This window comes from Felis catus, chromosome A2, assembly GCF_018350175.1.
Source record: "Felis catus isolate Fca126 chromosome A2, F.catus_Fca126_mat1.0, whole genome shotgun sequence".
Lineage (NCBI taxonomy): Eukaryota > Metazoa > Chordata > Mammalia > Carnivora > Felidae > Felis > Felis catus.
The window spans coordinates 91369311-91392074 of record NC_058369.1 but is presented as its reverse complement, the minus strand read 5'-3'; the positions used below and the strand labels follow the sequence as shown (position 1 = coordinate 91392074).

At 40.5% G+C, this 22764-nt stretch overlaps 1 protein-coding gene across 2 annotated transcripts in view; it reads right to left on the bottom strand.

Moving 5' to 3' along the window:
- CROT (carnitine O-octanoyltransferase) overlaps positions 1-5800 on the bottom strand; it is a 47607-nt gene extending 41807 nt beyond the window's left edge. The window contains exons 1-3 of one of the 2 annotated variants that reach the window (XM_011280362.3): positions 5719-5800; positions 5006-5057; positions 1542-1677 (exon numbers count right to left, since the gene is read on the bottom strand). In XM_011280362.3, coding sequence (XP_011278664.1) covers positions 1542-1656 — 115 coding nt within the window. In that variant the 5' untranslated portion in view covers positions 1657-1677; positions 5006-5057; positions 5719-5800. Of the gene's footprint in view, positions 1-1541; positions 1678-5005; positions 5058-5649 lie in introns of both variants that reach the window. The other variant, XM_011280363.3, reaches the window with a different exon arrangement.
- Positions 5801-22764: the final 16964 nt, after the last annotated feature.

Sequence of the window (22764 nt, the reverse complement as noted above, 5' to 3'; positions counted from 1 at the left end):
AATAAGGGAAATCATTTTTTAATTAAAAGCTTAGTCCAGAATGCCCCAGATCCAATTACTAGGAATTCCAGAAAGAGAGGGAAAACAAAGGAGAAAACTATTCAAGAAACAGTATTTTTCAAATTTCCTTGAACTGAGTAACTTGAATTTTTCAACTTAAAAGAACCTACTGTGTATTCAGAGAAATAAATGAGAAAAAAAAATCTACACACTAAGGGACATGGAAACAATCAAAATGGTAGGGATAAAAAGGTTTCCAAACACATCTGTAAAGTAAAAAACAAGCCACATATGAAGGATCAAACAGAATGGCATTAAACCTCTCAAGAGAACAGACAGTACCTTCAAAACTCCTAAGAAAAATCATTTCCAACCCAGAATATTCTATATTCAGCCAAACAATCAGATATGAGGGTAGAATAAATTTTTAGGTCTCACATTCTTTTTTTCCCAGAAATTCTTTTCTCAAATAGCTACTAAAGATATACTTCACAAATATAAGTGAAAAGAGGAAGAAAAAGAAAGACAGGAACCAGAGAATCCAATAAAGGAGGGAGAGGCGAAGCAAACTGCTAGGATAATGGGGGAAAGAAAGTCCCCAGAGAACAGCTATCAGCCAACTTAAGAAAAGTATGCTGATTGCAGGAAGAGGGCAGAGGGCCCTAGGAGGGATGTCTCCAAGAAATGAAACTCAGAGAATAGCTTATGTGTTTAATATATGTATAGGTACATACACATATATGTATTATATATAATGTACATAAGGGTTTTCAGTGTATTAAAGTGTTTGGGAGTGAATTAGTTAAGGATACAAAGTAAGCAAATGAAAAATGAGGCAAAATAAAATAAAAAAACAGCAAAAAGGTAACCAAAGCACAGTGTGATTAACTGCATAATCATAAACCCTAAATGATCAGGTAAAGTAACACAGGTATATACTGATTTAAATGAGGTAAAACCTGGAGTTCAATCAAGTGAATACTAATTTAATCATTTAATCCCAAATGGTGATTCTGTACAACTATATTGAGAGAATGAAAAGGAAAATGTGGATATGTTGGATTGCATATATGCTGAGCGTGAAGAGTGGAAAGGTAAAAGGTGTTAAAGAGCTAAATCCACATCTTTTTACCAACAAATTTATAGTATCTAAAACTAAAAAAAAAAAAAAAAAAAAAGAAATAGTAGTATAAAAATGTTACTTTAAATCTGGAGATAAAAGATATCTGGAGATAAACAATATCAAAAAACTGAAAAAATATTTGAAAATGCTTGCCTGAGGGAGTGGGATTTGGGGGTGGGAATAGAGAATGAGGCAGAGGCCTGCTACTTTTTATTATAAACCTAAAAATACTATCTGGCTTTTCAAACTATGGAAAAAGTAACTTGAGAAATAAAGACAAAAAAGTTCTGCACATTTTAAGGATACATTACCATGAGTCTCAAGGAAAAAACAATTACACCCTCATCAACTTCTAATTTCATAGTTTCCTACATTACTAATAATATAATACATACGAAAAGATTATAAACATACATACCTGATTCAAGATATTTTTTTAATGATTCTTCAAGTGAAGGAACAGGCAGAGATGGAAGAGAATCCTGGTATTGAAATGTTCGTTCTTCAGTTGATTTAGCCAATTGATTTTCCATGATGCAATCACAACAGGAAAACTAAAGAAAAAAGCCCTCACAATTTCAATCTCATAAATACTTATATATGCTAGTTCCAATGCAATAAATCATTATCTAGAGACCACAGTATATCCAGAACTTTGTTCTAGTCCTTACAGAAGTCATAAACTTGTCAGAGTGAGAAAATCAATTAAAAAACAAAAAAAGCAAAAACAAAAAAACATGTCGATTCCAAGAGCTGGAGCTCAGAGTCGGTACCTACTATATGCCAAGTACTACGGTATCATAGAAGACCTTATCTAATCTTCCTATTATCTCTGCCTTTTGGCATTCACTGACATTTTACATACCAAGAAACCAAAACTCAAAAGACAATTTACCAACTCTAGTAAGGTCAAGATCTGTTTGATTCCAATCTTCCCCTTAAACAAAAGCTACTAGAGAGTGGGTAAGAGAACCCACAGGAGCTCTAAATGGGTAGGGAGAATTCAGATGTGTAGCAAGTTATGCTGGGTGGAAGGTGAGCACTCCCAAGAGCCTAGTATGAAAAGCAGAAGATTCATCCAGCTGTGGACTTGTAGAATATTACAGAATTCATCAATCATACGACAAGCTGTTGTAACCGCATGCAGATGGTTTGAAGCCTACCCAGAATGACTTCAAGTATCCCCAGCAATCTTGAACAATTTTCATCAGAGAAATCAAACTAACCCAAAATGTGAATGAAGTATACAAATGTTAAAAGAAAAACTAAGTTTCTCAAAGTCTTTAGTAGAAACTGAGAAATCAAGGAAACTTAAGAATTATCTGTGCTTTCAAATCTTTTTAAATTAAAACTGATAGCAAACCAAATAAAATATTCCACTCATAGGTTAAAGAATAAAACATTATCGGGGCGCCTGGGTGGCGCAGTCGGTTAAGCGTCCAACTTCAGCCAGGTCACGATCTCTCTCGCGGTCCGTGAGTTGGAGCCCCGCATCAGGCTCTGGGCTGATGGCTCAGAGCCTGGAGCCTGTTTCCGATTCTGTGTCTCCCTCTCTCTCTGCCCCTCCCCCGTTCATGCTCTGTCTCTCTCTGTCCCAAAAATAAATAAAACACGTTGAAAAAAAAAATTAAAAAAAAAAAGAATAAAATATTATCAAAAGCAAGGGTGTGGCAGAGACTGTTATCAGCCAATATTAACTGTTTCCTTTTTTTTTTTTTTCTTAACAGAATCCTGACTTTCAACTGGGTATAAAGCCACACAGCTTTATCTCCTACCCTGCCTTGCAGCTCAGTATGACTTTGTAATGAATGTGTCACCTCCAGGTCATGCCCCTATAAAGGACTAACTACATGTGTTCTCCCTGTGCTTTCTCTCCTCACTAACAGGTATGACCAACGGAAGCAGCACCTTACAGACACCTCAACTGCTTACAGACACCATGTATTGAGGTTGTCAGAATCTTCCTATTACCCCTATCCTCCACCTTCTAGATGTATGGGAAAACACTGTCATTCATGTCATCGAGCTTTGTTAGGATAAAACAGTTCAACCTACAGCACTAATAAAAAGATATAATCCAGAAGTAAGGTACAACAAAGACCTCCCATTTAATAGCTTCTTGCTATCTAATGACTTTGCACTTTATTTTGACCATCCACCAACATTAGCTTTAGACTTAACGGAAATGTAGGGATGGGTCCATATGCCAACTCTACCACTTTCTAGTCATGAGCCTCTGGGCAACTGACTTGAACCAAATTCCCTTATCTGTAGAGAGGATAATCATACAATAAGAGTTGTTGTTAGGATTGTTTTATTTATTTTTATTATCATTCTTAAATAGGCTCCATACCCAATTGGGGCTTGAACTTGCAACTCTAGGATCAAGAGTCAGATGCTCTACAGAGCCAGCCAGGTGCCTCTAGGATTTTTAAATGACTGCAAAAACACGTCACAGGGGCGCCTAGGTGGCTCAGTCGGTTAAGAGTCCGATTCTTGATTTCGGCTCAGATCATGGTCTCACAATTCGTGGGTTCAAGCCCCGTGTTGGGCTCTGCATAGACACCAAGAAATCTGCTTAGGATATTCTCTCTTTCTCTCTCTCTTCCCCTCCCTTGCTGGCACGCAATCTCTAAATAAACTTAAAATAAAAAACAAAAAAACACATCATAAAAATAAAGCAATCTGGGGCACCTGAGTGGCTCAGTCGGTTAAGCGTCCAACTTTAGCTCAGGGCATGATCTGCCCGTTCGTGAGTTCGAGCCCCGTGTCGGGCTCTGTGATGACAGCTCAGAGCCTGGGGTCTTCTTCAGATTCTGTGTCTCTTGTCTCTCTGCCCCTCTCCTGCTTATGTGCTGTCTCTCTCTCTCTCTCTCAAAGAATAAACATTTAAAAAAGTGTTTAAAAAAATAAAACAAATAAAAAAAGTAAAAATAAAGCAATCTAGTTGAGACAACCATGTTATGCTAGGCAGAATTTCTAGGAATGGCTCCCATGATTTCACCCCTACACTCTCCAGAACCTGTGAATACAATGAGATCATCACTTCCATGACTGTGATCACGTTGTCTTACACAGCACAGGTGACCTTAGATTATCCAGGTGGGTCTAATCATTTGAGCCCTCAAGAGCAGAAAGCTTACTCCAGCAGTTGGCTGTAGATGAGTCAGGGGGATTAAAAGCATAAAAAGGATTGAAGGTGCTGTCTGGCAATGAACATACAGATGGTCTTACGGAACTGACAAAGCCCCCAGCTGGAGCCTAGGAAGGAAATCGGGTCCTCGGCCCTACGACACCTGCAAGAAAATGAACTCTGCACCTTCACTTAGCCTAGAGGTGGATTCTTCCAGACCAGAGCCCAGGACTACAGAAACCTTTATTTCAGCTTTGTGAGGTGCTAAGCAGAGTACCCAGCTAAAACTACCTGGACTTCAGACCTACAGAAGCTGTGAGATAACCACTTTGTGATTTTGTGTGGTTTGTTTTGTTTTGTTTTTTTAACTAAGTTTATGATAAATTGTTATGGCAGCAATAAGAATTTAATACACATACGTAGAAAAGATAAGCTATTCTCTGTATACCTACCTCCCTTAGTACTTAATGGACGCTAGAAAAATGATACCAAGACTACCAATCCCATACCTATATGGTCTTAACTCACCAAAACGTACACAGTGAAAATATGAATTAGGAGATTTTTTCAGCAAGGACTGTTTTGAATGTTCAACTACAAAGATGAAGTCTAAAAGAACCTACATACGCATTAAGAAAAATCATGACACTGGATTTAATTACAGGATGGCTTCCTGGGGCAATAAAATGTAAACACAGATTGGAAAAGAGAATCGGGAACAGCAAGTAAAAAAATAAATTGTCACATACCGGTACACCAAGATGAACTGTTTAGGACTTCCAGGAGGCCGCTGCAACCATCCTGTTTGAGAACGCAGGGGTTTGAACTAGGCTGGTGACTGTGGGTAGCAAGAAACTAGCGTGACAACCGCCGGGGGCGGGGGGTGGGGGGTGGGGGGACATGGAAATTTTTACCAAAAACTGGCTTAAGAAACGGAAGACAAGAAATCTGCAGACTATGAAGCCCTAAGACTTAAAACTGTTGGGAATCAGAGCACGCACTCAAAAGAGTCCATTTTGACAGCTGGCGAACAATTGTTACGGGATTCACCCAGTTTTGGACAACCACACTCAAGAGACAAAGTGCTCCCGGTGCCCGGTATCTGGGGCCCCCGCCCAGACGCAGGGCGACAAGCTTAAAGCTTGGCTGTAGATACAGAAGTGCAGAGCGAGGAGAGCTCAGACTTCTCCCACCACACCAAAAGTTGCTCCGCACACTCAAGAGGCCACCAAGTGAGAGAAATCCAAATAAGCAGCGCTACGGCACCGCCCGGCGGCCCAACCTCGGGGATACGTCTACGACCGCGGCAGACGAGCTGACTACACAACACTCCCGCCGAGTCCGGGCACTTCCGCCGTTCTACGCTATGGAACTATGTTCTACGCAACTTAACTTTTCCCCACCATCTCCACAGCCTGGGGGAGAGAGGGAGCGCTGCCCCATCGGGCCTACTGGTCCTCACCGCTTGCCCTTCACCTCCTCGGCCGCGGCCCACAGCCGCGCTGGCCCGCTCCCCCGCGGCCCCCGAGGAGCAGGAATTAAACGGAAAGCCGCGAGGGTCCCGCCCCGCAGGCACCGGCGAACGAAGATTGGATGGAAAGCCGCGAGGGTCCCGCCCCGTACTTGAAGCCTGGGACGAGCCGGGCCTGCGCTCTGAAAGGACCCAGCCCAATCTCACTCGGGCGTCCTCTGCCGGAGGCTGGGTTCCAGGCTGCAGGGCTGGGAGAGGCTTCCCCGACGTCCGAGAAACGGCCCCAGCCCTGCTGGACAGCGGTTGACTGCTTTCAGCAGGTGGAGCCCAGCGCCCGGGCCAGGGATACAGCGGGAGACTCCGGGCAGGCAGCCCTCCGCCTACGCAGGTGCACAACCCTGGGACGGGCGTAGTAACTGATGCCTCAGACTCATCTTGGTCCAGTTCGTGCAAGACTCGGCGCCCTGTTTACCTGCCTCTTCTAGCCCCAGTTCTGTCTTGCCAGCCGCTCCTTCCCCTTACCAGTGCGACTCTTTTTGCAACCCTCAAGCAATAATTTATACCATTGCTTTTTAAAGGAATCTTGTTCACCCTGTGTCTTGGCAAGAGAGTAGTGACCACACAGATATCTGCTTAATCTCTTTTTCTACCCACTGAGACTGAAGTTTGCCCAGCGAAGATAATGCTTCAAGCACTCTGCAGCATCCCTGGCTTCCCTACCCGTCTACAATTCTTCATGATGCCCAAGGTAGGTGAAGCCCCAAGGGATGCTTACCCTGCAAGCTTTGGGGTTGATCTGATGTTTTTTTAAACTATTGCGCCAAAAAATAGAGTTTTCAACCAAAATGGAGCTAGACGAGTTCAAGAAGATCACAATGTGATTAACTTCGTTAAACAGGCCAGTCTATTTTACATTTACCTCCTGAAACAAAATATACTGTTGGAATTTTCATTTTAAATACACTGTTTCATTTGTGTGGAAGCAAAGACCAATCTTTTACCCTGGCTCTGAACTAAATATCCAATATAAAGAACTGGGTTTCTAATTAACATATCAATGCAGGTCTCAATCCTTTATCTGTCTTTCCTAACTCCCTGGTAGTTAAATCTGAAGTGAATGGAACTGAAGCTATGTATAACTGAATATTCACTTGGTTTGAATATTCCTAAATTTCCTACAGAACTGTTAATGTGTGTGATTATGGTGCAGCTCCAGCCGTTGCTGAAGGTGTCGCATAATATATGACAGACACACCTTTCTAATAAAAGTTCTGAATTCTGAACTATATCAGGTCAAACAGGTTTTGAATAGGAGTTGTAAATTTGTAGCAGTTGTTTCTGAAGGTGTCATAAAGAATATTTCTCACAGTATGTAAATGTTGTGTTCTGGATAATGTTACAATTGGCTTATAAGATAGTATTCTTACACAGAATAATAAAGTAATAAAAAAGCTGCTCAAAAGCCTTCATCGTACTTTTTTCTTCTTCCTGATGAGTGTTGGCACCTCTTGAAAAATTTATGCTTATTTAATGCCTTTTGATGGCATAGAAGTTAGGGTCTCTTCACTATCTTTCTCCTACTCTTGTGACTTATGGGGAAACAAGTTATTTCTGTAAAGATTCCTGGATTCTTGAAAGGTGGAAAAAGATGGACTGAATGAAAATGACAGGAATGGAGACTTGAGTGTGCAGGGAAAAAATGTAAGCTTAAAATATACTGAGGAGCCACTTGGGTGGCTCAGTCAGTTAAGCATCCAACTAAGGTCATGATTGTATGGTTCCTGACATGGAGCCCCACATGGGTGCCCTGCGCTGTCAGCATGGAGCCTGCTTGGGATTCTCTATCTCCGTCTGTGCCATGCGCATGTGCTCTCTTTTTCAAAAATAAATAAATGTTGGGGTGCCTGGGTGGCTCAGTCGTTTAAGCATCCAACTTCAGCTCAGGTCATGATCTTGCAGTTTGTGGGTTCGAGCCCTACATCGGGCTCTATGCTGACAGCTTAGAGCCTGGAGCCTTCTTCGGATTCAGTGTCTCCCTCTCTCTCTGCTCCTTCCCTGCTTGCGCTCTGACTCTCTCTCAAAAATAAATAAATCTTAAGAAAAAGTTTTAAAAATAAAAAAATAAACCTTTTTAAAAAGATTTTAAAATATACTGATAAGCATATGTACTAATAATCCTTAAAAGCATATAAGTGATTTTTCTTCAAAATGCATAATAAATACTTTAATGGCAGACTCCAGATTATGTTCTGTTCAAGTTAAATTCTAACTGGTTTGCATTTCTTAGAGTGATATGGAAGATACTGGCTAGTGAGGAAGATGTTTCAGGCACATGAAGTACATTGATAACAGTAAGTTTTACCAAGATTAAGAACTGATTGTGAATCAAAATATTTTGCTGCAGAAAAACTTGTAAGTACTATAAGTGGTGATAATAAGTTTTTTAAGTTGCCATAAAAGATCTTTCATTTTTAGTCCTGCATAGGTCTTTCTCACTATGCTACAAATAGAAAAAGCCCTTAGAGATGAGTCCAGTAAGTACAACTAGCTTACTGCTAAGACTTGTAACTCTAATATGATGGGGAAACTGAAGGGAATCCGATTTATTTTTTATTTTTTTTTTAATGTTTATTTATTTTTGAGAGAGAGAGACAGAGTATAAGCCGGGGAGGGGCAGAGAGAGAGGGAGACATGGAATCTGAAGCAGGCTCCGGGCTCTGAGCCATCAGCACAGAGCCTGACGTGGGGCTTGAACTCATGAACCATAAGATCATGACCTGAGCCAAAGTCTGAGGATCAACCGACTGAGCCACCCAGGTACCCCAAAGGGGATCCATTTTAGAAAAGGTCAATCTGTGCTGTTTGTCTGCTAGGCCCATTTGCTCATGTTTTGTATTTCATCTTTTATCTGAGTAAACCAAAGAAGCTATTATGTTTGCATTCCAAGGGGGAAACAAGAAAGTTAATCATTCTCTGAGTTTCGTCCTAGGCCCCCATATACCTGATAGCATCTTAAGAACAAACCTCAGCAGACACTGGTGCCAATAGCCCCTTCCTTCGGTGATTTGTGGGATAACACCTATTGTTCACCTGACACTCACCTTTGATTGGACCCTACCCTGGATTCCTGAAGGAACCCATGCCCTGGACCCCTTTCCAACATAAAACCCTAATCCCAAGCAGTGGAGAAACTCACTTCTTTTCTGAGCCCCCCAGACACTCCATCTGGGGTATTCTATCTATTCTATGCTATCACTTAGGTTATTCATTAAACTGCTCTCACTTCTTCCCGGCTCATATTTGATTTCTATCCTGTACAAAGCCAAGGACCCTCCAGTCCTATAAGACCCCCTTTGGGTCCTCAGACATGGCCTGCTTACTATGTCACTACCTGTCACTAAGAAGTAATGAAATAAATATAAATATCTCTAATCTATAGGATAGATCTTGACTTTCATCCCAGTGTGTAAAATGAACATATGGAAGACATAATGTTCTTATTTTTAATGGGGAGGCAGTAAAAAGGTGGTCATTTGGGGAAGCAGCCAAAAACAAAGTATGCTGGATGCAAAGAGGCCAAGAAGGTCTAGAAACCTACTTCTGCACCTGCCAGACATGTGTTCTCAATTGCACAAGGATTCATCACGCAAACCCCACGTAGACAGACTTTGGCATTTTCTGGGAAATAAAATGATACTCTCCAAGCTCCATGCTCCTACTTTATAGTTCTGAGAAACTCCCAGTAAGCTTTACCAGGTGTCCCAAAGCAGGGCCCATGATGCCCATGTCTCCAGCTGGGCAGAAGCCCCAAGAGAAACTGGAGTCATCCTGGCGTGAGCAGGATTTACAATCAACCACACGAAACTTGTAGGAGTCCTTAGAACACAAAATGGGTTTCATCATCTCTTGCAGCTGCCATCCACCCTTTTGTAACACGCAAACTGCTGTGGGAAACCTTCCTTCCCGTTCTTGTTCCTTCACCTTCTTACCAGCAACCCAGGCTGACTGCCTACCTGTTTCCTCACAAATCCTTTCCACTGCCCACCTTTTGTGTAATCATTGTGAACCCTTCTCAGCTGCAATTGCACCCTGAATCCCTCCATCACTAAAGCTGCTTAATCTGAATAGTTAACGTGACTAAGCAATTTGATACACTTGTCAGCACCGGCCGCCCACTATTGTAGTTCTCTTGTTAGCATTCCAAATATCCTGGACTCTGCTTTGGTGTGCATAAGATTCACTTCCTTTTTCGTGTGTTTCATACACATTCATATGTGATTAGCTACAGAGATAAAAGGCTATACAAGCAAGTGTTTATTTTTAATTTATTTATTTTTGAGAGAAAGAGAGAGGCAGAGCACAAACAGGGGAGGGGCAGAGAGAGAGGAGACAGAGACTTAGAAGCAGGCTCCAGGCTCTGAGTTGTTAGCACAGACCCCTTCGCTCGAACTCTCAAACTGTGAGATCATGCCCTGAACCGAAGTCAGACGTTTAACCAACTGAGCCACCCAGGCACCCCTACAAGCAAGTATTGACTGAGCACTGCTCCTTACCTAACATTCTATTCAATATCAACAAATCAACAAGTCAAATCCATAAATTTATGAAAATCTCCCCTCAGAGAAATACAAATACACATATAGAAACAAAGTATAAAAAATTTCTGAAGGTTCACAGATGCCCTGGAGCTTACTCATACATATCCTTTCAGCCTTGATCAAAGCATGGGCTACAATTTTCATCAGAACACCTGAAATGCTTGTATCAAATGCAGATTCCCAAAGGTTGCCCCAGGCTTTAATTGAATTGGAGGGAGCAGTGGGACCCCAGAATCTGCGTCTCTAAGGAGACAGTCATTCCCTACCCTCCAAGTATGCGGAGTGCATAGCAAGTGAGAATCTCAGGACCTAGGTGTCTACACGTCCCACATTAAGAATCCTAAGTAAGAATAGCAAAAATTAAAATGATAGAGAATACCCAGTGCCATGTCTGGAACTTAGGAATCTGAGCAGAAGGCTGTCAAGTAGAGAAAGGGAGAAGGAGGCTTGCAGCCAAGGAAGGGGAAGAATTGGACAGAGGGAAGCATGGGCACAGAAGTGTGAACTAATAACAGTCTGACTGGGAACTGGAAAGAACTAAATAAAGGAAGTTCAAAGTGCTCACACGAAGTCATGAGCAAGACTGTCGGAGTCACATGTAGAAGTCATGAGGCCAAAAATAGTGGTGCCAGGCTCAGGCTGGTGTGGTTTTGGAGAAGGGATGTTTAAAGTAGTCTTGGTGGGAGGACCTGGGTGTCTCTGTTGGTTAGGCAGCTGACTCTTGATCTTTTTTTTTTTTTAATGTTTTTTAATGTTTATTTATTTTTGAGACAGAGAGAGACAGAGCATGAGCAGGAAAGGGGCAGAGAGAGAGGGAGACATGGAATCCAAAGCAGGTTCCAGGCTCCGAACTGTCAGCCCAGAGCCCCACACGGGACTCGAACTCAAGCACCGTGAGGTCACCACCTGAGCCAAAGCCAGACGCTTAACCGACTGAGCCACCCAGGTGTCCCTGCTCAGATCTTGAGCTTAAGGTCGTGAGTTCAAGCCCTGCACTGGGCTCAGCACTGGATGTAAAGCCTACTTAAAAAACATACATAAATAAAAATTAAAGTAGCCTTGGTGGTACATAAGGATGTTTCATATTGTGAGAGTAGAGGGGAATCCCATGAGCAAATATGGCAATAGTATTTATCTGAAGAGAAAATAGGAGCTAATGAGTACTTCAAGAAGCTATTCTGGAATCATAAGATGTCAAGAATAGAAAAGACCTTGTTACTTATCTCTTACAGCATCCTCATTTTTAAAAACTGCTTTAAAGTTTATTAAATATTTATGTATTCATTAGCATTTGAGGTAATACTTTTATGAAAATACAATAGGTTAATATGAAGTACATTTCATCACCGTATTTATTTTTTAATTTTTATCCGAGCCTCATTCCCTACCCCCAGCCCCCAATCTCCTCACTTTCTTATTGACACCTAATGATGTAATTTGCATCCAGGTCACACATGACAAAGCTGAGCTTGAAAGTAGCTCTATTTTCATACCACTCAAATTACACAGTGCCCAACGCTGAGAGGTAATAGGTCAATATTTATGCTACAAGCAGCCTTTATGCAGTAATTGGCTCAGTAGTGATAAGCACTGAAGATGGGCATTTGAGACAGCTACAACAATAGCCTACGGCTGCCACTGCTCAGCTCACCGCTGCCCCTATGCAGGGGAGCCACAAGGCCCAGGAAGCTCCACTCCTTCGGGGGCAGGCATTGCTAGTGAGCGATGACCAGGGGGTACAAAAGCCAGCCCCTTTGCCTCAGGTGGAGCTAATTTGGGGGCAGCTCATGTTCCAGAGCCCCCCAGAATAGACTGAGGCCAACTCCAGCCAGGACAATTGCTCTGCCCCATTCAGCCTCGACCGCTGCCTCTCTGGGTCACCATCATGCATGGTCTTGGATCCAGATGGCAGAGAGGTGGAATGCAAGAAGGAAGAGGCGGACTGCAAGAAGTTTGGGAACACCAGAATTGCTGGAGGTAGAGAGAGACTTTTTCTACTGGAGCAGAAGTGTTTTCAGGAAACATAAGATCAATGGGTGGGATTAGGTTTGTCGTAAATGAAACCTGGGCTTTGGACATGATACTCAACTATTAGAAATGTTCGCAATCCTAGATAAATGTCCACAAACCTGTAAACAAGTGAAAGTTTGCGTCCTGCTGTTACCCTAATAATTTGGCACATTTATTTTTTCTCCTTGGTTCATCCATCCATCTATTCCACCATGTTATTGTCAGTCACAGTAGTAAGTGCAGGAAATAAGGTGGAGCCTAAGACTGACATGTCCTCTAGCCCATGGAGTTTACAGTTTAGATGGGGAGACAGCCAACAAACAAAGGAAATACACAAGTAAATATCAAATACGCATTTAAAACTTTTATTAAGATAGTAAGTGAAATAAAATATCTAATTTATATACTTGGTAAAAGAAGACCTCGTGGACAGATAACATGAAGCTGAGACCTGAAGGATGAATATGTTCCTGGGGGTGCCTTGGTAACTAGGCTCTTACCAGGTGAAGATGGTTGAAAGAGTCCTCTATGTAGAAGGCAATCATGTGCGAAGACTTTGAGGGATCCCAAATAAGATCCATGTGGCTGAGGTCCAAGAAGCAGAGGAGGGGTGTCAAGAGAAGAGGTAGGACAGGAGCAAGCTCACACAGGAATGCTCACCATCCAAATCAGCATGAGGCTTCTAAACTTCAGCTGCCGCTTTAAATGGCCGTTCTGATCTATCTATGTTTTGGGAGAGGGATACTTCAGACTGCTGGAGTGCAGTATTTTTAAAGACAGACTGTCCATATTGTTTCACAACAACCTCATCAGAAAATTTTTAGCCAGGAGTTCATTTTGAAAACCTTGTCTTGGTTGGATAAGTTCACTAAATTCCTCTGAGCATTCAAGGTATTCCAGTTTTGGACAGTTTAAAAAGGTAAGATTTTATTCAGACCTACACAATTAACTAATATTTTTAAAGCAATAATATTGCCCAATGTTGGTGTGTATTTGGGGTGTGAATATGTTACGCCAGATGACAAAAGGGATTTTGCGGAAGTAACTAAGTTAAAGACCCAGAGATAGGGAGCACTTCCAGGGTTACTCAGATGTGTCTAATGTACACAGATGTTCTTAAAAAGAGGGAAGTAGGGGGGGCAGAGTCAGAGAGGGAGATGTAAAGATGGATGTCAGATGTTGGAATCCTGTGATTCCTGCCTGGGTTTGAAGATGGAAGGGAGCCACAGGCCAATGAATGCAGATGATTCTAGAAGCTGGTAAAAGGTAAAGAAACAAAATAGCTCTTAGCGCTTCCAGAAGGAATACAGTTCCACTGACCCCTCAGTTTTAGCCCCTTTTTCTGAGTTTAGATGGTAAACCTATGTTGTTTTAAGCCACTAAATATATTGTAATTCATTACAGGAGCAAGAGGAAGTTAATATAAAATAGGCATACCAAATATGTGCCCAAGGCCACATCACTAACATCACTAGTAAGTGATGGATCACAGTTCAAGCCTAGATCCTCTGTGACTCCCAAAGTTATACTTAAACCACTCTCATAGTGGTATGAGTTAAAGATTTATTGAATTAAAGATATATTGAGTTCAAGATTTATTCCAAAAGTCTGAAATAGCTGAGAAAAGGATATGTCCTAGTATTTTGAGTTGGCTTTGGTATCACATCAGTCTTCCAAACAGAATTCCCTGCAACAGTGGTGTGGATAAGACCAACTACAACAAAGGCCAGAGCAAATCTTGAGTGAAAGAGAATTTCTCCATTCTGTCTCCCCCCCCCCACCCCCCACTACACTTAACTGCTATTATCACCATGATCTACTTTGAATTCTTGAGTGTTCACATTTTTAGCAATACACAAAGTGCTTCACATACATAAAGTTCGTTCATCCTTTGCTTACACTAACATTTTAATAAAGACCTTTAGCACACTGCATCAGCATTCAGGTTTCATGGTTTATAACTAGGGTGAATAGAAAGAATAAAGAGGATGACAGACAAAAGAAGAGAGGCTTTTGAAAATGTGAGTCTGTAAACAACTGCCTTCTATTGAGCCAGATGGCCAGTCAAGTTGGAAATGAGCGACAGATGTGGCCAATTAGTTCTTAAAAGTAGTGGAGTTAGAGCAGCTCTACAGGTTACTTTGAAAAGAAGCTCAGAGACATCACTCAGCCGCTCATGAAATAAAATGCTAGATCCTTTCCTACTACAGAAGAAATGGAGAAAAAGACTGATCATATAACACTTTAAGGTCCTTAGAGTTACACACAAAGCAAATACACTTACATGTGCTGGCTATCTATGCTGGCAGATTAGGTCATGTTCAATCACCATCACTTTAAAGATTAATCATTTATTCTATCTTGGTTCTAATTTTTCTAATCTCCATTTTATGAATGCCATTATGTGTTGAGTTGTAAACTGTTTAAGATTGTTTTTGAAAAGATAGACTAGATAGAAATTTTAAATGCACAAATGTCTGGACCGTCAGTTGCAGAAAATCCAACTTGAAAGAAATTTAATTTCATTTATTTTATTTGAATATTTGACACACAATGTTACATTAGTTTCAAGTGTACAGCTTGGTGATTTGACAAGTTGACACGTTATGCTATGTTCACCACAGAAAGAAAAAAAATGTTTAAATGTAAATTATAACTGTAAGCATCACCTTTTAAGTCACTTTGCAAATCACCTCCTTCATATTTATTGGCTTTCTTGCTTCTACAACCTCAAACTCTTCCTTGCCAAGCACAAGAAAGGGTTAACTCCTCATCTTCCTAGTGATTCTTACGGAATCTATGATGATTTACTTAGAGCTGCCTTATGCGGTCCAGGCTACAGTTAGGTTGAACCCCTGCCTTGAGTCAGACATTGTAAATGGAAAGCATGAGGATTATGAAGACGGAAGGGGAAAAAAAAAAAAGATTGTTGTTGTTGAATCCACACCACTGTTTTCATCACGATCCATCTCCAGCCCTACTTGTGTTTTGTTTTGCATGTAGGTTTTATCAGGCTTTCTGTGAATGCATTCCTGACTTCTATGCTGAACATATAAAAAACCATAAATACTAATTAAGTGAGTGGAAATCTAGAAAATTCCACATTTATTTAAGCCTTAGAGGAGAAAAAAAGAAAGAAGGGGCAGAAATCATGAGGGCTAAAAGAAAGAACTATTACTAATTTGCAGTGCTTAGATTTGGGTCATAACATATTATCTGGTTTATATATTACTGGATTTGGTTTACTAATATATTATCTAGGATTTTTCCATTTATGTTCATTAGTACATTGGCCTAAAATTTTAATTTCTAGTTATGTCCTTCTGGGATTCTAGTATTAAGTTTACACTAGTCTCATAAAATGAGATAGAGATGGTGTTGTGTCTTTTTCTATTTTCTGTGAAAGTTTGAGTAAAATAGGTATTACTTTTTTCTTGAATTTTTGGTAGAATGCACCAGATGAGTCCTCTTGACCTGTAAGGGTGTGTGTGTGTGTGTGTGTGTGTGTGTGTGTGTGTGTGTGTTTTGTTTTTACATATTACTTTAGTGTGTAAGTTAGCAGTTTATAGAAACTTAAAATAGAATTGAACTTTTAAGGTATGACTTAAAAAAAAAAGTCTAGTCTGAAATAATGACAGATTCACAGGAAGTTGCACAAGTAGTATAGAAAAGTCCCAGGTACTCTTCCCCTAGTTCCCCCACATAGTTTAATATAACTATCGTACATATAAACACCGGGGAATTGACAATGGAACAATGTGTGTGTATACCATTTTATGTTATTTTATCACATTTGTGTAACTATAGCTGTAATGAAGGTACAGAAATATTCCAACACTACAAAAATGCATTTGTGCTAACCTTTCATTAATAGAGCTGTTCTCCTCCCCTCCCCTTCCTTTTCCTTCCCAAACTCTGGCAACCACTAGTCTGTCTTCCTTTTCTACAACTTTGTCATTTCAAGAATGTTGTATAAGATGGAGCGACTGGGTGGCTCAGTTAAAGATCCTGCTCTTGATATCGGCTCAGGTTCTGATCTTGTGGGTCATAAGATTGAGCCCCACATATGGGTTCTGCACTGGCAGTATGGAGCCTGCTTGGGATTCTCAGTCTCTCTCTCTCTCTCTCTTTCTCTCTCTCTCTCTCTCTCTCAAAAATCAATAAATAAACATTTTTTAAATGTTGTATGAATGGAATCACGCTTTTGAGATTAGCTTACTTCACTTAGCAAGATGCTGCTGATAGCTGTCCTAGTAGTTGTATGTGAAAGTTGATTCTTTTTTATTGCTGGGTAGTATTTCAAGGTTCAGATGTACCAGACATATCGGATGTTCAAGGTTCAGATGTTACTAGAAGTTTTATAATTTTATATTTTACATTTGAATCTACTATCCATTTTGAGTGGTTTACATTTAAGCATATTAGAAATAAAACTGCTGTGGACATGTGCAGGTTTTTGTGTGAACATGAGTTTCCATTTCTCTGGGATAAATGACCAGGAATGTAATTGCTGGGTTGCACGGGAAGTGTATGTTTGGTTTCCCAAGAACCTTCCAAACCTTTGTCAGAGTGGTTGTAACCATGTTTACATTACCGCCAGTAATGTATGAGAAATCTAGGTTCTCCACTACCTTACCATTATTTGGTATTACAAATTTTCAAATTTTTGGCTATTCTAATAGGTGGGTAGTGACCTCTCATTACAGTCATGATTTGCATTTCCTCAGTGGTTTAGAGATGCTGAACTTATTTTCATGTGTTTATTTGCCATCTGTATATCCTCTTCAGTGAAATAGTTCTTCATGTACTTGGTTCATTTTCTAACAGGACTGTTTGAGTTTTTACTGCTGAGTCTAGAGAGTTCTTTTTTTTTTTAATTTTTTTTAACATTTATTTATTTTTGAGACAGAGAGAGACAGAGCACGAATGGGGGAGCGTCAGAGAGAGAGGGAGACACAGAATCTGAAACAGGCTCCAGGCTCTGAGCTGTCAGCACAGAGCCCGACGTGGGGCTCGAACTCACAGACTGTGAGATCATGACTCAAGCTGAAGTCCGACGCTCAACCGACTGACCCACCCAGGCGCCCCTGGAGAGTTCTTTATATATTCTAAGTACAGTTGGTTGTTGGCCATGTGATTTGCAAATATGTATATTTTTTTACCCAGTCTGTACTTACCTTTTCATCCTCTTAACAAAGTCTTTTCCAGAGAAAACGTTTCATTTTGATCAGGTTCAATTTATCGATTTTTCCCTTTTTGTATCCTATTTTCATATCTTAAGCACTCTTCACCTAGATCCTGAAGATTTTCTCCCTTTTTTTTCCTAGACATTTTGTAATTTTATATTTTACATTTAAATCTATTATCCATTTTGAGTTAATTTTTGAATAAGGTGTGAGATTTCCTTTTCTTTTTTTGGCCCCTGTATATCCAATCACTTCACATATTTGTATATATTTAACATTTTCTCTTAATACATTTTTATACATTTTATGAGTATACTTGACACAATGTTACATTAGTTTCAGGTGTACAACTTAGTGATATGTCAAGTTTATATATTATGCTAAGCTCACCACAAGCGGAGCTACCATCTGTCACCATAAAACATAACTACAGTGTCATTGACAATGCTCCTTAGGCTACACCTTTTATTCCTCTAATTTATTAATTGCATAACTGGATGCCTGTATCTCCTACTCCCCTTCACCAATTTCACTCATCACCCCTCCCTTTCTCTGGCAACCATCAGTTTGTTCTCTGTATTTATAGGTCTGATTCTGCTTTTTGTTTAATGCATTTTTTTTTTTTTTTTTTAGATTGCACATATGAGCGAAATCATAGGGTACTTGTCTTTCTCAGTCTGATTTACTTGACTTAGTATAATACCATCTAGGTCCATCCATGTCATGGCAAACGGCACAATCTCATTCATATATGGCTGTGTAATACCCACTGTATATGTGTGTGGGGTCATGGATGTATACATAGAGTACATCTTTTTTATCTATTTGTCCACTAATGATACTTACTCTGTAATTGAAATCATTACCTGGCCAAGTTAGATATTTTGCCACATGTACTCTTTTTTTTTTTAATTTTTTTAAAATGTTTATTTATTTTTGAGACAGAGAGAGATAGAGCATGAACAGGGGAGGGTCAGAGAGAGAGGGAGACACAGAATCTGAAACAGGCTCCAGGCTCTGAGCTGTCAGCACAGAGCCCGACGCAGGGCTTGATGAACTCACGGACCACGAGATCATGACCTGAGCCGAAGTCAGCCGCTTAACCGACTGAGCCACCCAGGCGCCCTTCCATAGGTACTTTTCTTTGACAACTTTGCTCACACCTGTAAACCTGCACAACCTTCCCCCAAAATGGCCATAAAGCTCAAGTGGGTCTGTGTAGGCAATTTGAAGACCAGCTTATATAGGAATTCATTTCATTAGCACTTGATTTACCAAATGCAGCTTTATTTACTTGTCTCAAATTATGTTATCAAATCAAGGATTATTTACTTGGATTAAATTAGTTCCAGCTCACACAGTTCATATCAATGTCAAATATCAAAGTTCAAAAATACCTGAATTCGAGAGAATATTTTGAACTAGAAGGGAAAGCTTTGGTTTTTTCCAAATATTTTGTCAAAACAAATACAAAGAACAAGGTGACACAGGAGGTTATTACCCCTGAAAAGAATAAATGTGCACTTTGATATTGTCGATATTGTAGATTTCCAAGTGAACTGGAAAATTTCACTGAAGGGCAAAATTTCTGTGAAGAGTAAAATTTCATTCTATACTTCGTTTAGATAGGTAGCTTCCACAGACTTAACAAATTTAAATGAGAAAGTCCAGAGAGGAGATTTGTATTGTTAATCTCTGTTGATGACATTAATAGAAAAAACTAGTGGTAGATCGTGGGTTATTTCCTCCTTCACCTAATGATCGACGCTGATTTTGCAAATATATTAAACATTAGTGATTTCTGATGTCACAATAATCACCAACACCTTTATCTTCAAATGTCAGTGGGACTAAATAGCGTCTCAAGCCTCTTGGTGTCACCTAAAGGCAGAGACGGGGGGAAAAAAATAAGAGAGGAAGGATGGGATACAATTGGAAAAGAGATAGTAATATGAAAGAAAGAGATGGGAAAATAAAAAATTAAGGCAACACTTGCACTTCAGTGAAAAATCCATGGAGTATAAAAAAAATGTATCGAGTAGGGGTGCCTGAGTAGCTCAGTCAGTTAAGAGTCCAACTTTGGCTCAGGTCATGATCCTATGGCTTGTGAGTTCGAGCCCTGTGTTGGGTTCTCTGCTGGCAGCTCAGAGCCTGGAGCCTTGCTTTGGATTCTGTGTCTCCCTCTCTCTGCCCCTTCCCCAGCTCACTCTCTCTCTCTCTCTCACTCTCTCTCTCGAAAATAAACATTAAAAAAAATTTTTTTTTAATGTATTGAGTAACATGAAGAAAGAGGTCAAGAAACAGCATGAAGAATCTTACTATCACACTGACCTAGATATTGGGAGAGTAAAGACATATATAGGCAAATATTTTTATGAGAGAATAAGATGTGAATAAATTTATAAAGTTATTTTAAATAAAAAATATTTCAATAAAGACAATAATTAGGGACAATTTTCTCTTCTTATTTTTAAAGAAGATGCTTTTTTTCTTCCTTTTTTTTTTTTTTTTTTTTTTTTTTTTTAGCTTTTATTATTTTTGAGACAGAGGAAAACAAAGCGTGAGCAAGGGAGGGACACACAGATTCTGAGACAGGCTCCCGGCTCCAAGCTGTCAGCACAGAGCCTGACTTGGGCTGGAACTCATGAACTATGAGATCATGACCTGAGCTGAAGGCAGACAGACACTCAACGGACTGAGCCATCCAGGACCCCTTGGGACCATTTTCAAATGGCAATCTTACCTCCATTAGTTTATCTTATCAAAATCTCATTGGCAAATTTACAAACTTTCCTTGAACAGATAGGACTATTTTTATTTGAGTTGCTTAAAGCAGTAGTGTAACATTGGTGTTAGCATTTATAGATCTATCCATTTCCATCGCCAGTGTTCAGTGTAAGATATGCTGGAACAGACATGTGATCCAAAAAGCCATTTGCAAAAGACATTTATCATATTGTTGATGATACTGCTAGTTCTCTGATGCCAATACTTGATGAAAAGCTTTTGCTTATTTTGGTCACAAGGTAAAAAATATGAAAATAAGCACATGGATTTCTAATGATACATTTTGGAGTTCTTGATACACATGCATCTAAAGCTATTGATTTGGCTTTGTATTTGTTTAATGAATTAATGTATTAATGCTTAATATATTTGTTTAATGTATTTTAATTGGTTAAATTTTATCATTAATGTTATATCTACATTCTCAATAAGAGATTAAAAGAAACTTTTAAAGCAGTAACTATAAATACTATAAACCCCGTGTGGCAGTGCTAACTGACACATTCTTTTAAGGACTGAATAAGTCTTGTTTCACAGGACAATAAGTCCCCCACTAGACTGTAAGCTACTATACCTAGCACATTTTAATTCCTCAATGGATGCTTCGAAAACAATGTTTAAAAGTTAGTTGAGGGATGCCTGGGTGGCTCAGTCGTTGAAGCGTCGGACTTCGACTCAGGTCACCATCTCGCGGGTCTGTGAGTTCGAGCCCCGCGTCGGGCTCTGGGCTGATGGCTCGGAGCCTGGAGCCTGTTTCTGATTCTGTGTCTCCCTCTCTCTCTCTGCCCCTCCCCTGTTCATGCTCTGTCTCTCTCTGTCTCAAAAATAAATAAACGTTAAAAAAATTTTTTTTAATTTAGTTGAGAATAAACAATTTGTGGAATATCCATGCAATGGGATGCTGCTGAGCTACAAAAAAGAATGAATTATTGATAAATGTAATAACATGTATAATCTTAAAAAGAATATGCTAAAAAAAAAAAGAATTATGCTGAGAGAATGATTCAAGATGGCGGCATAGGAAGATTCCCAACTCATTTCCTCCCATGGAGACACCAAGTGTATAGCTACATATGGATTAATTCCCTCTGAAAATGACCCAAAAACTAGCTGAAAAGCTCCTCCACAACAAAAGGTCAAAGGGTCACAGCACAACAGTTAGGAGAGGTAGAGAAGCAATGTTACCCTGAACCCATCCTCGTCATGGCAACCCACAATTGGGAGGGATTTCACAAATACAGAATTTCTCCCTGAGGAGTGAGGGGTTTATACCCCACATCAGGAACCCCAGCCTTTGGAACCTACCTCAGAAAGTTGAACCCCCAAAACATCTGGCTACACATCTGGCTCTGAATACCAATGGGGCTTGTGTCCCGGACATCCGAAAGGCTGTGGGGAATGAAAAGTCTGTTCATAAAGGGTTTGCACACAGACTCACTCTGGATCCAGCACCAAAGCAGAAGTTTGAAAATCACGATGATACATAAAGGAGATTCGTTAGCTTGTTTTCAAAAGTCTGCTGGAGACCCCGGGGTCTGGTAGGATTTTCTCCAGGAAGGAGACACTGGTGGCCATCATTTTTGTGAGCTCACCCGAGTTTGCTACTAACAGCACTCGTGGGTGCCATTTTTGTGCTCCTTCTACCTGGCTAGGCCAGCAGACTTGTCCCACCCTCACATTCTCCCATTGTCCCACTGTAGCTGGTATGTTTGTCCCACCCCCACACATTCCTACAGCCCTATTGTATAGCCAGGGGGCTCACCTCACCCATGCACTCTCCCACAGCCCCACTGTAGCAGACAAGGGTGCATAGTCCATGCAGGGAACACCTTTCAAACACTTGGCTCTGGTGGCCATGGGGACATGGGGACTCAACCCTATGGGACCGAAACAGTTGGAAAGAGAGTTCTAGGCAGGTTACCAACCCCAGGGTACTGCACAGACAACAGACTGAAACAAACCATTAGTCTTCATGTGACAAAGATCTATTTACTTGTCCTGGAACTTCTTCCTAAGGGGCAGGCTTTAGTTTTACCACACATCTAGAGTATGTGGAGGATTTCTCAGGGACTGTAGGTCAGGGAACACCAGCTTAGCACTTCCTCTTGGCCTTGCTATAGCTCCCTGGTACCTCCCAAAAAGGAGTTTATAGACTTGTCTAGAGCCCCAGTTGTCACAGCTGTCACCAAGGGGACACCAAGATCTCCTGATGTGGAGGCCAGCAGGAATTATGAGTGCAGTCCCACAGTACTGTATACATTTGTATATACTTTAAAAGCTACTACCAGAGGGTCTGGCTTCAAATCAGCTTGAAACTAGGTGCTTACCAAGCTCCCACGTTTTGGAGCACTGAAGCCTACCAAGAAAAAATAAGGCTGCGTAGGTAATCACAAAGATTCAAAAGATAACCATGAACTAGGGCAAAGTTGAAAGATAAGTTTCATCACCTAGATAAG